Source organism: Natrix helvetica (genome assembly GCF_964273705.1).
Source record: "Natrix helvetica genome assembly, chromosome: 9".
In the NCBI taxonomy this organism is placed as follows: domain Eukaryota; kingdom Metazoa; phylum Chordata; class Lepidosauria; order Squamata; family Natricidae; genus Natrix; species Natrix helvetica.
The window spans coordinates 16,241,561-16,258,024 of record NC_138560.1 but is presented as its reverse complement, the minus strand read 5'-3'; the positions used below and the strand labels follow the sequence as shown (position 1 = coordinate 16,258,024).

General features: G+C 42.7%; 2 protein-coding genes across 4 annotated transcripts in view; both read left to right on the top strand.

The window, feature by feature from the left end:
* Nucleotides 1-16,464, top strand: part of LDLRAP1 (low density lipoprotein receptor adaptor protein 1) — a 632,547-nt gene that overhangs the window by 254,897 nt on the left and 361,186 nt on the right. The window lies entirely within an intron of this gene.
* The window catches only part of LOC309396636 (mannosyl-oligosaccharide 1,2-alpha-mannosidase IA-like), a 190,616-nt gene that overhangs the window by 80,545 nt on the left and 93,607 nt on the right, over nucleotides 1-16,464 (top strand). For both annotated transcript variants that reach the window (XM_081961931.1, XM_081961930.1), the window contains exon 2: nucleotides 10,070-10,166. In XM_081961931.1, the coding sequence (XP_081818057.1) occupies nucleotides 10,070-10,166 (97 nt within the window). The remainder of the gene's footprint in view (nucleotides 1-10,069; nucleotides 10,167-16,464) is intronic.

Below are 16,464 nucleotides of genomic sequence, written 5' to 3'. Positions count from 1 at the left end.
AATAGAATATGGAATGAAGAATAGAATAGAATAGAATAGAATAGAATAGTATTCTTTATTGGCCAAGTGTGACTGGACATACAAGGAATTTGTCTTTGGTGCAGATGCTCTCAGAGTACATAAAGAAGAATAGAATAGAATATGGAATGTAGAATAGAATAGAATAGAATAGAATAGAATTCTTTATTGGCCAAGTGTGATTGGACACACAAAGAATTTGTCTTTGGTGCAGATGCTCTCAGTGTACATAAAGAAGAATAGAATAGAATAGAATATGGAATGAAGAATAGAATAGAATAGAATAGAATTCTTTATTGGCCAAGTGTGATTGGACACACAAGGAATTTGTCTTTGGTGCAGATGCTCTCAGTGTACATAAGGAGAATAAAATACATTGTCAAGAAGAATAGAGTAGAATAGAATTCTTTATTGGCCAAGTGTGATTGGACACACAAGGAATTTGTCTTTGGTGCAGATGCTCTCAGTGTACATAAGGAGAATAAAATACATTGTCAAGAAGAATAGAGTAGAATAGAATTCTTTATTGGCCAAGTGTGATTGGACACACAAGGAATTTGTCTTTGGTGCCTATGCTCTCAGTGTACATAAAGAGAATAAAATACATTCATCAAGAAGAATAGAATAGAATAGAATAGAATTCTTTATTGGCCAAGTGTGACTGGACACACAAGAAATTTGTCTTTCGTGCAGATGCCCTCAGTGTTCATAAGGAGAATAAAATACATTCATCAAGAAGAATAGAAGAATAGAATAGAATAGAATAGAATAGAATAGAATAGAATAGAATTCTTTATTGGCCAAGTGTGATTGGATATACAAGGAATTTGTCTTTGGTGCAGATGCTCTCAGTGTACATAAGGAGAATAAAATACATTGTCAAGAATAATAGAATAGAATAGAATAGAATAGAATAGAATTCTTTATTGGCCAAGTGTGACTGGACACACAAGGAATTTGTCTTTGGTGCAGATGCCCTCAGTGTACATAAGGAGAATAAAATACATTGTCAAGAAGAATAGAAGAATAGAATAGAATAGAATAGAATAGAATAGAATAGAATTCTTTATTGGCCAAGTGTGATTGGATATACAAGGAATTTGTCTTTGGTGCAGATGCTCTCAGTGTACATAAGGAGAATAAAATACATTGTCAAGAAGAATAGAATAGACTAGAATAGAATTCTTTATTGGCCAAGTGTGATTGGACATACAAGGAATTTGTCTTTGGTGCAGATGCTTTCAGTGTACATAAGAGAATAAAATACATTCATCAAGAATAATAGAATGGAATGGAATAGAATAGAATAGAATAGAATTCTTTATTGACCAAGTGTGATTGGACACACAAGGAATTTGTCTTTGGTGCATAAGCACTCAGTGTACATACAAACAACAGAGTGCTAGGTCATGGATCATAGTTACAAGAAGTAAACACAAGCTGCAACAAATGCTAAATCATGGACACCAATAGGAGAAGGTATTAGGGAAGGATAATGTCAATACAGCCTACTACATAGGTAAATAGCTTTAGGCCTAAGGCAGGAACCTGCCGTAGGAACCAGTCTGAACCAACAAAGATGAAGAATCTTCTGGGATGAGAAGCGAAACCTCTTCAAAGAAAAACCAGAAGGTCCAGTTGCCTCTTGAAAAAGCACCTTTGGGACAATGTGAACCAATGGTTCTCTGTGGGCATGGTTGGGTCAAAAATGAAATGAAAAATACAGCTTCAGGCCACAAGTGGAACCGGAACTTCCGTCGCTAAGCAATGCAGTAGTTAAATGAGTTGTCATGAGACTGCACCCGATGTTATAACCTTTTTGCAATGGTCATTAAGTGAATCCAGCTTTGCTGGTTGGAAGCAGGCTAGGAATGTTACAAACAGTGATTAATGTGACTCTGGGCCAGTGCAACGGTTATAAATATGGGCCACTTATCACATTGTCTCTTTGCCGCAATCCTCTGATAAGTTGTTGTTTTTAGCAATGTCATAACTTCCAATGGTCTCTAAATGAATGGATGTAAGTCGAAGAGGACCTGCAACTGGTAAATAACATACTTTGGCTTAAGGGGAAAGAGTTGCATGAAAATCCAGAGCGAGATAAACTACTTATAGTCTGGAGCCTTGTACAAGGGGTTGAATTTTTGTTAGTAAATTCAATTTTCCACAGTAGTTAATCCCACACTTGACCCTGAAACCTTAAGAATTCCTCCTCCCCTGCCCCACCCCTGCAAATTCTATTCAGACAGTGTTTCCTAGGTAGTATTTCTCCTTATTTATATGACCGCCTGTGAAACTCTTGCTTTGCAAGAGGATTTTTTTTCCACCTTCAGAAATAACCTCTTCTGAAATCCCTAAAGCAAACACTGTTGTATTTTATTTTCTTGCCCGCATTAATTACTCTGAGCCTGGCCAGATGTTGGGTTTTGGAAAAGACAGAGAGAAGACCAAAACTAGAGCTTAAACAATTTGGCCCTCTTTCCTTGTCCATCCCTTCACACCATGGGGCAGCTTTCTATGCCAGATCTGACAATTACTGAATACATCTCCCATAATTCCCTGTGAAAGTGAACTGGAGAATTCTAGGTATTTTAAATTTAAAAGTTAATACAGCTAGGGGACACCAAGTAAGGGAAGAAAACACAGATGGTCCTCAATTTACGACCGCAATTGACCCCCAATTTCTGTTGCTAAGCAAAACAGTTGTTAGGTGAGTTTTGCCCCATGAGCCAAGATGGCTCGGTGGTTAGAATGCGGTACTGCAGGCTACTTCAGCTGACTGCTAGCTGCAGTTCGGCAGATCAGATCTCACCAGGCTCAAGGTTGACTCAGCCTTCCATCCTTCCGAGGTGGGTAAAATGAGGACCCAGATTTTTGGGGGCAAGAGGCTGACTCTGTAAACCACTTAGAGAGGGCTGTAAAAGCACTGGGAAGCGGAATATAAGTTTAAGTGCTATTGCTATTTTGCAACCTTTCATGCCACAGTTATGGAGTGAATCACTACAATTGTTAAGTTAGAAACGCGGCTGAATCTGGCTTCCCCGTTGACTTTGCTTGTTAGAAGTCAGAAAAAGTGATCGCGTGACCCTAGGACACTGCAACCGTCATAGACACGAGCCAATTGCCAAGGTCCACATTTTGATCCCATGAGCACAGGCATGCTGCAATGGTCATAAGTATGAAATATGGTCATAAGTGCCTTTTTTCCAGTGCCTTTGCAACTTTGAATTGTCACTAAATGAATAGTTGTACATTGAGGACTACTTGTAGATCAGTGAGTAAAAGAGTACATTCGTAAGATTGTGTTGAATTTATGTTTTAGTGACAAAGAAAGTGAGACTAGTATAGATCTATTTCAAACTATTTAGCTCTCATCAGCTAGCCATAACCTTCTGGGATTCGAACCTGGGCTACTTGCATATTAGGTAGACGTATTAACCTCTAAGCCATGGGCTCTCCCCTCTTTGTCGGCTAGACCAGGGGAAAGATTAAGTGTTTTTTCAGGTCTACCCAATTATGGAATGGCGCATACTGCTTCTGTTTTCGCCTTTCAGCCCCAATCAGGAGCCTTCACAGGCAGTCGCTTTCGCAACAAAACTATTTTTGTGTTGAATTTATGTTTCACCGACAAAGAAATAAAGGGAGACTAGTATAGATCTCTTTCAAGCTATTTAGCTCTCATCAGCTAACCATAGCCTTCTGGGATTCGAACCCAGGCTCCTTCATATTAGGTAGATCTATTGATCTCTAAGCCATTCATAACATGCCTTCAAACGATTAAAAAGGCATAGATACCATGTTAATCTGCATGAGAGAAGGAAGGTTGCAGATGATAGGAAAAATAAATGCTTAATCCCAGCTTTTGCACCCTGCTTTTGGGGGGCAGCCATCAGCCATTTTTTTCTTGAATTACTTATAAATAAATCAACTGTGGCAGAAGAAAAGCATCTGGGCAAATCTTTAAGCTTAGCTATTGTAAATCGGTGGTAAGAGGAGCTCAGGAAGTCCTTCTTTTGCCCCAGGACAGAAGTCAATGCATGTATAAATTTGATAAACACTACAAACTACTATTTTAGTAAGAGCCAAGTAGATTTGTAACTTTATCTCTGAATGGTGCATAATTGACTCTGCTCCCTGTGTCAGCTTTTTTTTATATCCGACATTGATGGATTGACTTTCTGGTAAAGGAAATAAACACCGAAGGAATCGTAGAAGATGGGATGAAGCTTCGGCTCTCAGTGAAGGAGAGCCCTCAGATTCTTTTGCATTAAGCCCCCCTCTGAGAATATTGCATCCGGTTTTGCTCACCACAGTGTAAAAAAAAGGTTGAGACTCTAGAAAAAGAGTTTAGAGAAGATGAAATAAGATGATTAGGGGACTGGAGGCTAAGCATATGTAGAACAGTTCCATGAATTGGGTATGTCTACTTTAGTGAATAAAAGGACCAGGGGTGAGATGATAGCAGGGTTCCAATATCTCAGGGGCTGCCACAAAGAAGAGGGAGTCAAACTATTCTCCAAAGCACTTGAAGACAAAACAGGAAGCAGTGGATGGGAACTAAGCAAGGAGAGAAGCAATGTAGAACTAAGGAGAAATTTCCTGACATTGAGAACAATTAATCAGTGGAATGGTTTGCCTTCAGAAGATATGGGTGCTCTAACACTGGAGGTTTTCAAGAAGAAACTGGGCAGCCATTTATCTGAAATGGTATAAGATTTCCTGCATGAGCAGGGGGTTGGACTAGAAGACCTCCTAGGACCCTTCCAATCCTGCTATTCTGTTGTGTTTTTTTCAAGTGCCCTTGTAGCCTGGAATGGTTGTAAGTCAAGAACTACCTGTAAAGCCATTAAAAGGTAAAGGTTCCCCTCGCACATATGTACTAGTCGTTCCCGACTCTAGGGGGCGGTGCTCATCTCCGTTTCAAAGCCGAAGAGCCAGCGCTGTCCGAAGACGTCTCCGTGATCATATGGCCGGCATGACTAAATGCCGAAGGCGCACGGAACGCTGTTCCCTTCCCACCAAAGGTGGTTCCTATTTTTCTACTTGCATTTTTTACGTGCTTTCGAACTGCTAGGTTGGCAGAAGCTGGGACTAGTAACGGGAGCTCGTTCCATTACACAGCGCTAGGGATTCAAACCACCGAACTGCCAACCTTCTGATCGACAAGCAAGTGAGCTACTGTAGGAGTCTCGTCCCTGCTAGCAAAATGCTTCTTGTTGTGAGTGTTGATGATGTAGTTTTGCTAGACAAGAAGCAGAAGCTTCTTCCAGAAATCCTAATATATTGCTGCCTAACCTTACTGATGTTCATTTTTCCTGCCCTTCAGTGGTCTGGATATAGTTGGTCTCAGCAGCTAAGAAAGGTCAACTTGGGTCAGTACTTGGGTGGTGAAGCACCTGGAAAGTTCGGGGTGGAAAACACCACTCTGGAAGAAAGCTAAAACCAACTGTTTATATAACGCTGTCCAGAAAACTGCATGTTTTCACCAAGAATCAACTTCTATTTAAGAACGTCTTTACCTTGTGTGGCCTTTTGGACTAAACTACCTAAGGATGGCATGCTGCTAAAAACACAGGGGGAAACACACGTACAACCACATTGAGCCTCTTGTAGCAAAATTACTTTATTGAACATAAAAGCAATAAACGCAATCGAGGTTGAGAAGTGATGAGAACCCAAAGGAGGAGGGCATTAAGGAGAAAACTGACTTGGTCTGAACCACAAGCAAACTTACCTTGATGAGTAATTTCCATGCATTGGAAGGAGGCCAGGGAGAGAAGGGGCATCTTTCTTCCAAATTTTTCAACCATATCTGCGGCAGTGGTGATATTCAGCCGGTTCGGACCGGTTTGGGCGAACCGGTAGTGGCAACCTGCGGGTGGATTCACCCACCCATCCTGGCGCTATGCCATCCTATTTAGCCACGTTTTCTAAGCCACGTGCATATGTGCAAGTTGCATGCATGAGCAAAGGACATGCATGAAAGACCACACGCATGTGCAGAAGACGCGCAAGCCTTTTCACATTTTTGATGCGCGGCAAACCGTTGGTAAAATTATGTGTAACCCACCTCCGATTGGTGGAAACCTGATTTATTATTTATCCATTGACTTACTGACGCCTTCCTTGGAAGAAGTGGACTGAGACTGGAATCTCAAGCTTTTGAGAGCAGGAAAATCCTTCGTTTGGCATCATTTTATTTTTTTAAAAAAAAGGTGGGGAGGGAAGGCTTGGCCACTAATTCTTCTCTAATCTCATAAGGATGCATGTTTTTCCTCCTCCCTTTCCCTGCCAGCTGGGCCCAGGCCTGTGCAGGGAAGACAGAAACATTCGCTTCCTCTAACAGTGTCAGTGACCTCCTAAGTAACTGTCTTTCCAGGAAATCCAGTTTGCTGATTACTTGGAAATATTTTTCCCACCCACAGTTTTTGGAGAACTGCTTGTGCCAAAAAACAGAATGGACTCATGAAAGTTTATATGCATGCATGCATGGATACGTACATATGTACCTCCCTCTGTGTCTCCAAGGGGTCTATTTCTCTTCCTTTAGAAAGCACGCGCTAGTTTTGACAGACGTTTGCAGTAGCCAAATAGTAACCAGGTCAAAATCCTTATGCATTTTGTTGTTGTTGTTAGTTGTGAAGTTGTGTCTGACCCATCGTGACCCTGTGGACCACGTTCCTCCAGGCCTTCCTGTCCTCTACCATCCTCTGGAGTCCATTGAAGCTCACGCCTGCTGCTTCGGTGACTCCATCCAGCCACCTCATTCTCTGCCGTCCCCTTCTTCTTTTGCCCTCAGTCTTTCCCAGCATTTGACTCTTCTCCAGGGAGTCCGTCCTTCTCATTTGGTGGCCAAAGTATTTGAGTTTCATCTTCAGGTGGCCTTCTAAAGAGCAGTCAGGGTTATACACCTATAGAATTTATCTTGATTCAAGGTGATGTAAGCCAACAGGTAAAGCTTTGTGTAGACAGGGAGAAAGTGTTTGGGATGGGGAAATTTCCTAAGCTAGATAAATGGGTCTCATTGAAATTTGACAAGGCTACTCTCTCCCTGAACTGCCAGTCTCTTAGCTTGGTCTCCCGAATTTGTCAGTCTGTTGAAGGCCAGAGAACAACTGCACCCTTTACCCACGTTGATTCTGGTCCATCTAGAACAGGGCTCTCCAAAATTTAAGGCTTGTGGACTTCTACTCCCAGAATTCCTCAGCCAGCATATTGAGTGTTTCTGGGAGTTGAAGTCCATAGGTCTTAAAATTGTTAAGTTTGAAGAGTCCTGATCTAGAAAGAGGGGACCTGCCACTGTAATGTGCTGAAGATGGGCCTTTTTTTTGAAGTCAACCTTGAAACGTCAACTGAGGCAGAAGCAGGGGTGAAATTGAGCTGGTTCTGACCTGTCCTGAAGAACCGGTAGAGGAAATTTTGAATAGTTTGGAGAACCGGAAATACCACCTCTCGCTGGACCCAGAGTGGGGGAGAGAATGGAAATTTTGCAGTAACCTTTCCCTGGAGTGGGGAGGGAATGGGGATTTTGCAGTATCTTCCCCTGGAGTGGGGAGGGAATGGGGATTTTGCAGTATCTTCCCCTGGAGTGGGGAGAGAATGGAGATTTTGCAGTTTCCTTCCCCTGGAGTGGGGAAAATTGAATTTCACCACTGGGCAGAACTGAAGCACTGCCAGTTCATGGAACCAGCTCCTATGAAATCACTCATACCTGTTGGAATTGCATTTTCAAGGCTAACAAAAGACCAAAATGGCTTAGAAGGTGAATGGCCAGGTATTGTGAAGAATTGCTTGAAGCCCAATACGCCAATCTGTGTTTTAATACCGGCTGAAAATTGCGTGCTTGCTGGTTTCCATGTTGCCCAATCTGTTGACAGTGGGAAGGAAAGCTCCTTCAGCAGTTGTTCTTATTTTGTGCTTTCCCTTCCCGATGAGAGTTTATCCAGTCTGCAACATTTAAACTCTAGCTGTTTTCAGATGAGCATGGAGCATATTAAAATATTGTTGGAATCTGGATTGATTTGCAGCTCTTTTATGATTGAGATGATTTTATTCTCTTCTTGGGTGATTTGTATTCTGTAACCCAGCTTGGAAAGGCTTGAGTTCTAGAAATATAGTTAAGAAATGGATTAACTAAAAGCATTCTCACTGAGGGAGAATGGGAGGAATCTAAACCTCAGGGCTTAGTTTAAATTTGATTATTTCACGATGGAGCAGAAAAGAACTACATATACCTATGGTTTTCATCCTAAAAAGGTAAAGGTTCCCCCGCATATACGTGTTAGTTGTTTCTAGCTCTAGGGGTGGTGCTCATCTCTAAGCTGAAGAGCCAGCGCTGTCCGGAGACGTCTCCATGCTCATTTGACTAAACGCTGAAGGCGCACGGAACGCTGTTATCTTCCCACCAAAGGTGGTCCCTAATTTTCTACTTGAATTTTTACATGCTTTCGAACTGCTGGGTTGGCAGAAGCTGGGACAAGTAACGAGAGCTCACTCAGTTACGTGACGCTAGGGATTCAATCTGCCCAACCGCTGACTTTTCTGATCAACAAGCTCAGCATCTTAGCCACTGAGCCACCACGTCCCTTACGCTGCATCCCTTCTCATCCTAGAGACCTATTAATCTTTATTAGTTGTTAGGACAATCTGAAACCACCACATCCAGAGGTTTAATTTTGAAGGACTGTTGCAAAAAGGGTTGAATGGTGGAGACAGATGTGTATGAATTTTCAAGGAGCATATGATTGGCTGTTGAGATAAGTAGGTTGCTCTGATTATAGGAGGGTTTGATCCAGTGGTGGGTTGCAGGAGGTACACCGTGGTACGGGCGTACCAGTGCCTGCTCGGAGCACCGGGTACCATTCCGGTACAGTGCTCCGGAGGGCCCATCTGAGTTCCTTACCTGTATTTGAGCTCTTTGGCACTTACGCGCACAGAGCATACAGCACCTGTGCGACGCTCCGCCCAGCACCTGAAGCTTTGCGGAGGCTTGCAGAAGCATCACAAGAAGTACGGATGCACACGTGCCCTGCACGCCAGGCCCCGTTTCACCGTACCGGTTGCAACGGGATCCAGAACCCACAACTGGTTTGATCCAAATCATGAGGTTCTCTTTAGGTATTATCTCAGTATCAAACCTGGTGATTTTAGATATTCTGCCTTGAATAATTGTTCCGAAATAGGGGCAGTCTTTGACTTATGACCACAACTGGGACCCAAATTTTCATGGCTGAGTAAGGTATTTATTAATCGAGTCAGGTCTGATTTTTTTTTTTTTTTTTTGCTACCGTGGTTAATGCCATGCGGTCATTAAGTCAAATCCAACTTCTCCCATTGACTTTGCTTGTTGGAAACCATTAGTGAAGGTTGCAAATGGCAATTACATGACCCAGGAATGCTGCAGTTATTATACTGTAGGTACATATCAGTTGTCAAGTGTCCAAATTTTGATCATGCCACTTTGGGGAGGATCAGTTGTAAGTCCGTTTTTTTCACTGCTGTTATAACTTTGAACATTTGCTAAGGTGTGTGTGTGTGTGTGTGTGTGTGAATTGCCTGTATTCTGAGTTTTGTTTTTAGCTCATACCAACATACTTAGCAGATCCAAAACAATAACAATAAATAGTCAACAAATAATCAGTGTGTTGTTCTCATATATTCTTAATTTTATTTTGTCAAATGTTTTCAATCTACAGAGAAGTCTCAGAGATTTATTAGGAAAAGAATCTGAATAAGATAGGCTTCCAATTTTATTGTAAGCATTTTGTTTTTGTAGCCTGCAATATACAGCTAGCTAGTTAATGTACTGAGAGCAGAAGAGATTTCTTACGCCCACTTGTTAAATGCTAATCTGTGAATTTAAATTCATTCCATCCAGAATTCAACAGCAAGGCAGCATCATTGTTTCTCTGGGTTTGTGTGTGCATATTTGGATTCCTTCTGTCTCTTTGCCCATCAATTAACTCTAGCCTTGAACACAGCGATGCCCAGATGCTGTCTGGAAAAAAAAATCAGATACCCGCTAAGTGCCAGTTACCTCTTTCTTTTGCAGATGATGAAATTTGCTTGGGATAACTACAAGCAGTTCGCTCTGGGGAAAAACGAACTGAGACCTCTCACGAGAAATGGACATATCGGGAACATGTTTGGTGAGTTGAACTTTAATGTTGCTGAAATCAACCCAGCGCCTGGTCTAGTTCCTAAGTACTTAGCAACAGGCAGTCAGACTAGGATACATATTTTGAAGTGTGACTAAGTGCATGGTGGACTCATACTCCCCTCCTTCAGAACAGGTATATAAATATAAGACAACTGGCAAAGCAGCTAGTTTTACCAAGTCACAACACAACTTGGTTCTACGGACCATCAGTTGGTTGGTCCTTCGAATAGCTTTGACACTGCCACCCTCAACCCGATGTATTTCAGCTCAAATTCTTAACCCTGCTTACAGCTAGCAAGCTTCCTCCCTCCATAAGCCTCACTTCTGCTCCTTTTGTCAGCGTATCTCCTTGCCAGTTTTTAATTTAAGCATTCAGTATTATGCCTGATCTAAACAGGCAAGACTGAAAACATCGCAGTTGTGCCAATCTGGACACAGTTATTTAAGCAGGGTTTTGGACTGATGCCGTATGGCAAAACCTGATGATTGCTAACAGCATTGTTGGGCCACCATATGTAGCTGGAGGCCTGCCTGTTACTGTCTAATTAAAGCTGGATAGACAGTCTTGTAAGTTTATCAGCTGATATGACAATTGGTTGCCTTGAAGTTGAGTTGTTCTTGTGAAACGTGTAGCATCCTCTCTGAATAAACCCACCAGAAAATGATTGGGCCAGCTGCAGGCCTGTCGTGACGCTTTTGTGACAGGCAGGAGACAACAAAGCAATTGGTATTTGTGTGTGTGATGATAGCGATGCGTCTTGTGTTGCCTGAATTGCCATAATGGATAATCAGGTCTTTGGAGATAGCATTGTCTGCAGATCATTTTCTTAGAGCTTTTGAGGAGCATTTGTTACTGCTGTCTATATGATCTTGTCGATCAGAAAGTTCGGCGGTTCAAATCCCGAGTGCTGCGTAACAGACTGAGCTCCTGTTACGTGTCCTGGCTTCTGCCATCCTAGCAGTTCAAAAGCACGTAAAAATGCAAGTAGAAAAATAGGAACCATCTTTGGTGGGAAGGGAACAGCTCTCCCTGCGCCTTCGACGTTTAGTCATGCCAGTCACAGGACCACCGAGATGCCTTCAGACAGCGCTGGCTCTTCAGCTTTGAAACGGAGATGAGCACCGCCCCCTAGAGTCGGGAACGACTAGCACATATGTGCAAGGGGACATACATACTTCCTCACACATCTCAACAGCCTACACCCCAAAATACAATTCACCATGGAAATAGAAGCAAACAACCAACTTCCCTTTCTGGATGTCCTAATCTACAAAAAACCCAATGGCTCCCTAGGACACACCATCTACCAGAAAAAAACACACACCAACCGCTACTTAAATTCACAATCCCATCACCACCCTGCACAGATCAACTCTGTAGCCAAGACCCTCATCTCCAGAACCAAACGCCTAGCCGACAAAGACCACCTGAAAACTGAATTACACAAACTCACAAATGTATTAATCTCCAATGGATTCCAAAGAAAAACAATCACCAACCTAATCCAAAAGGAGACTCCCCCAAAAAACCAAGACACAGAACAGGACAATGGCATCGCCCTCCTCCCTTACATCAAAGGCACCACAGATAAAATCAGCAAAATTCTCCACAAGCATAATATCAGGACAGCCTTCACCACTGACCAAAAAATAGCCAATATCTTAAGAAACCCCAAAGACAAAATCCAGTTAGAAAACCAAGGAGTCTACAAAATACCATGCAAAATCTGCCCAGCAATATACATAGGACAAACAAACAGGAGGATAAATGCACGCATCACAGAACACAAGAACGCAGTAAGAAAAAAAGAAAAAACTTCTTCTCTTTTCCAGCACCTTAAAGCTACAGGACATGAAATCAACTTTGAAGGAGCCAGGTTAATCTCCAAAACAGAACACCTCCACAAGAGAATAATCATGGAAGCCATTGAAACAGAGAAACACCCCCACAGCATGAACAAACGTGATGATACCTCCCGCCTACCAAACATCTGGAAACCACCCCTAGCCAACAAACAAACACCACCCACCACCCAAGCCGTTACAATACAAAACAACAGTGGACACACAGCCTGCACCAATCTACCAATCATGATACAACCACACAACCAATCAGTCCACTTACTGAAACAAAGCCAGCACCCCATCCCCTCCCACCAAGACTTACAGAAAGACGGCAGCTCCGTTGTGTGTGTGTGTGTAGATAGATAGATAGATAGATAGATAGATAGATAGATAGATGATAGATAGATAGATAGATAGATAGATAGATAGATAGATAAATAGATGATATAGATATATAGATATATAGATATCAAGAACCACCAACAGTGCGTGAGTATGGAAATTATATATATATGTATGTATGTATGTATGTATGTATGTATGTATGTATGTATGTATGCATGCATGCATGTATGCATGTATGTATATATATGTGTGTGTATGTATATATATATATATGTATGTGTATATTTATATATATATCCATCCCATTGGAAAAAACAATGCAGATAATTGTGGGCGCTTCACAGTTTGTATGCAGAAGACATTCATTTCTGCATGGCTTAGTAAATAGAGCCAGGAGCGATGCAATCCCTTTGCAAACATCAGTTAGATGAGACGGTTCGGAAGTCAAATGGGTGTTGTTGTTTTTTCAACCAATCTTATACAAATATATTGCAAGGCATGTTTCAGAATGCCATTTTTAATCCTGAAATCTCTGATGGCTACATCTTGCCACATTCTGATACTCACTCTTTTGAGCTCCTGCATTTCCTGGCATGAGTCCACCCTACCTGCTGAACTGATTGCCTAAGTGCTCTTTTTGCTGTTGCCTTCTGATTCCGACATTAGATAAGGTGGGACGAGAAGAAGGTGGGCGGGGCCTACATTTGACAAATAAATAAGTGGAACATTCTTTGTGGCTGCTGTTGTCATGGAACAAGTCATGCTTCATCTGATTTCCATACTCACGCACTGTTGGCGGTTCTTGTTATATTTGTTTTGGCAATGTTTACGTTTTGTGTGACCCCTTTTTATTGGACCTTTTTCTATTTTACACTTCCGTTGAAGATTGGGAAGCTTAGATTTGAACATTAATACCACAGGACCAGGGGTGGGCTTCAAAAATTTTAGCAGGGGGTTCTCTGCCCAGTTGCTGGATGGGCGTGGCCATGGTGGGCGTGGCCTAGTCAGCCTTCTGCATCACGGCGAGGCGGGGAGGCATTTTTTCCCTCTTCCCAGGCTGACAATCAGCAAAATTATCCTGCAATACTGTATTCTAAGCATTTTGCCACCATGGCTCTTAGATGGATGGGTGCATATATTCATGTTGTATGGATAGATAGATGATGGAAGGATAGATAGGTGGACAGATGGATGTCAGGGTTCCAAGTAACACCCCCAACGAAAGAAGACTCTGAGCTTTGAGGTTCCTCAAAGTTCCATTTTATTAGATATGTCATATTGGCACATCTGGGAGAACCCAAATCTGAAAGTTTCCAGGTTTTCCCCACCCAAGTCAAAGTTCAATTCCCTGCCCAGCACCCACATGGCCCAATCAGGCAACATCCTAACTGGAGATGCCTCTCAGTCACACCACTCCAGGTGCAGGGCAATATGTCCTTGATTCTCTGACAAAGGAATGTTATTTTGACTATATCTACCCCACTCAATATATTTCCCCCAGCCAATTTCCCACAGCAGTAAATGTGGCAGGTCTGAAGGCCCAATGCAAAAGATGGCTTCCAGGCCTGATGGATGGACATAGGTAGATGGATGAATAGATGATGGATGGAGGACCAGATAGATACAATACAATACAATGCAATAGCAGAGTTGGAAGGGACCTTGGAGGTCTTCTACTCCAACCCCCTGCCTAGGCAGGAAACCCTATACCGTTTCAGACAAATGGCTATCCAACATCTTCTTAAAGACTTCCAGTGTTGGGGCATTCACAACCTCTGGAGGCAACTTCTTTTCCACTGATTAATTGTTCTCACTGTCAGGAAGTTTCTCCTCAGTTCTAGCATCATTTCAGTTATTACATTGTGGATGTCTTGAGATAGGTTTGCTGAGCAGACGTTCTCTTCTTCACTGTTGATGTGAACTATTGCTTTTGGACAACTTGATTCTCTTGCTGCAGATGCCCGACCAAATGTTCCCTGGCACACAACCCTTTTTTTTCAGATTGCTTTTTTCTTGGCACCCAAATTCAGCCTTCAGCACTAGCTCATTAATAGAGCAGAAAGAAGTAATAGTCCCATATCCCATTGTTGGCAGTTAAATTCCTCTCCCCCCCACACACACACACATCAACAAAAAGCAACTTTCCCTAGAGCGTCTTGGAGCCTGTACAAATTTAGGCACTTGTCTCTTCAAGGGAATCCTACTAAAGGCATCTGCTTCCTTGCCTTCCCCCCCAATGCCTCGATCTTCCCATGGTAGCCCATTGGCTACTTTATCCCAGTAGGAAGCAACCAGAGAGATTAAGGAACAGGGCTGCAAGCAGTGGAATTAGCTAGAGACATCCTTCTTCACCAATAAGCCACCCAGTTGCTTAAAACCACAGTGAGCTTCTAAAAATATCTTTGTTGCTCCCGGATTCCTGTTGAAATCATTATAGATCAGTGATGGCAAACCTTTTCCAAACAGAGTGCCCAAAGCATTTGTGTGCCCAAATGCACAGACATGTGTCCAAATGCACATGTGTGTGTTCAAACCCCCAAAATTCAGTGCATGTGCCCCTGCGGATGCGCTCACATACACATGCCCCCCACATATGCTCGCACCCCCACATATGTGCCCTGCTTCCTACACATGCAGAGACCCAAAGACCAGCTGGCACATGCATGCGCAGCGGAGCTGAACTGGGGCGATGGCTCATGTACCATCAGAGAGGGCACTGTATGCCACCTCTGGCATGCGTGCCATCACGGTTATAGATCCTACAGTCATTTGAAGTTGGCTATTTTATCTGCAGAACCAGTTTGGAGTAGTGGTTAAGGTATCAGGCTAGAGACCAGAAGACTGTGGGTTCTAGTCCTGAGTGACCCTGAGCCAGTCACTCTCTCTCAGCCCTAGGAGGGCAAACCATTTCTGAAAAGCCATAACCAAGGAAACTTCAGGGACTAGTCCAACGAGTCATCAAAAGTCAAAACTATCTCCAAGGTACATGCATGCAACAAAATATCTGGAAGATGTTGGTTGCTATTCTCACTCTTGGAGATGAGGCTGCTTCTGATGGCCAACATTTGTTGATTGGCCACATCTCTGACTCCCATTATTCAGCACATGGGGGTCCTGGCAGAAGTCCTCACTTTATTTCCCTCAAGTGTTTCATCAACACATGGCTGTTTTCATAAAAACATTTATCAGTCTTTTTGAGTCTTGCAAATGTTGTCCATGCTTCTCTTGGGCTATTTGAGAAAATAGTTTACAGTAGCCCTCGACTTCCAACAGTTCATTTAGTGACCTTTCAAAGTTACAGTGACACTGAAAAAAGTGACATGATGCTTTTCACACTTTTTGACCTTTGGTCACATGATCAAAATTTGGGTGCTCAGCACCCAACTGATTCATATTTATGACGATTGCAGTGCCCCAGGGTCAGGTGATCCCCCTTTTGCGACCTTCTGACAAACAAACTCGATAGGGAAGCTAGGTTCACTTAACAACTGTGTTACTAACTTAACGACTGCATTGGTTCACTTAACAAATGTGGCTAGAACGATCATAAAATGGGGAAAAACTCACTTAACAAATGTCTCTGCCAATTCTGAAGCATGCCTGGCTGAAGCCATCCCTTCCCCCATTAAAGGTTTGTGGCAACTATGAGGCAGGAAAAGATGGCTTTGGTTGGCCTGACAGTTTCACTTATCCACGTGTTCTGACCTGGGCTTCCCCAGAAGCATAAAGCCGAGTTCTCATCCCGATAAACCCCTTTTATTTAATTTACAGTGAATTCCTCTCCAGCAAAGTCCCGGCCTGCAGTCTTTCAAGATAGTTCACAAATACCGACCTTTATCAGACAAGACAAATGGCTATCCAACATCTTCTTAAAGTCTTCCCGTGTTGTCTTTTAAGAAGATGTTGGATAGCCATTTGTCTTATCAGGTGTGGAGAGTGGCCAGGGCGATATCTTTCAGACGCCGCAATACTTGGCAAGAAGGCAGGAATGAACTAATTGTCTCCTGCAAACTCCACTCCCCTTTAGCTCCTCTTTTATTCCTTATGGGAAGGGCCATTCACCATCCACCTGTGCCTTACTCCCAAGTCGACCTTTG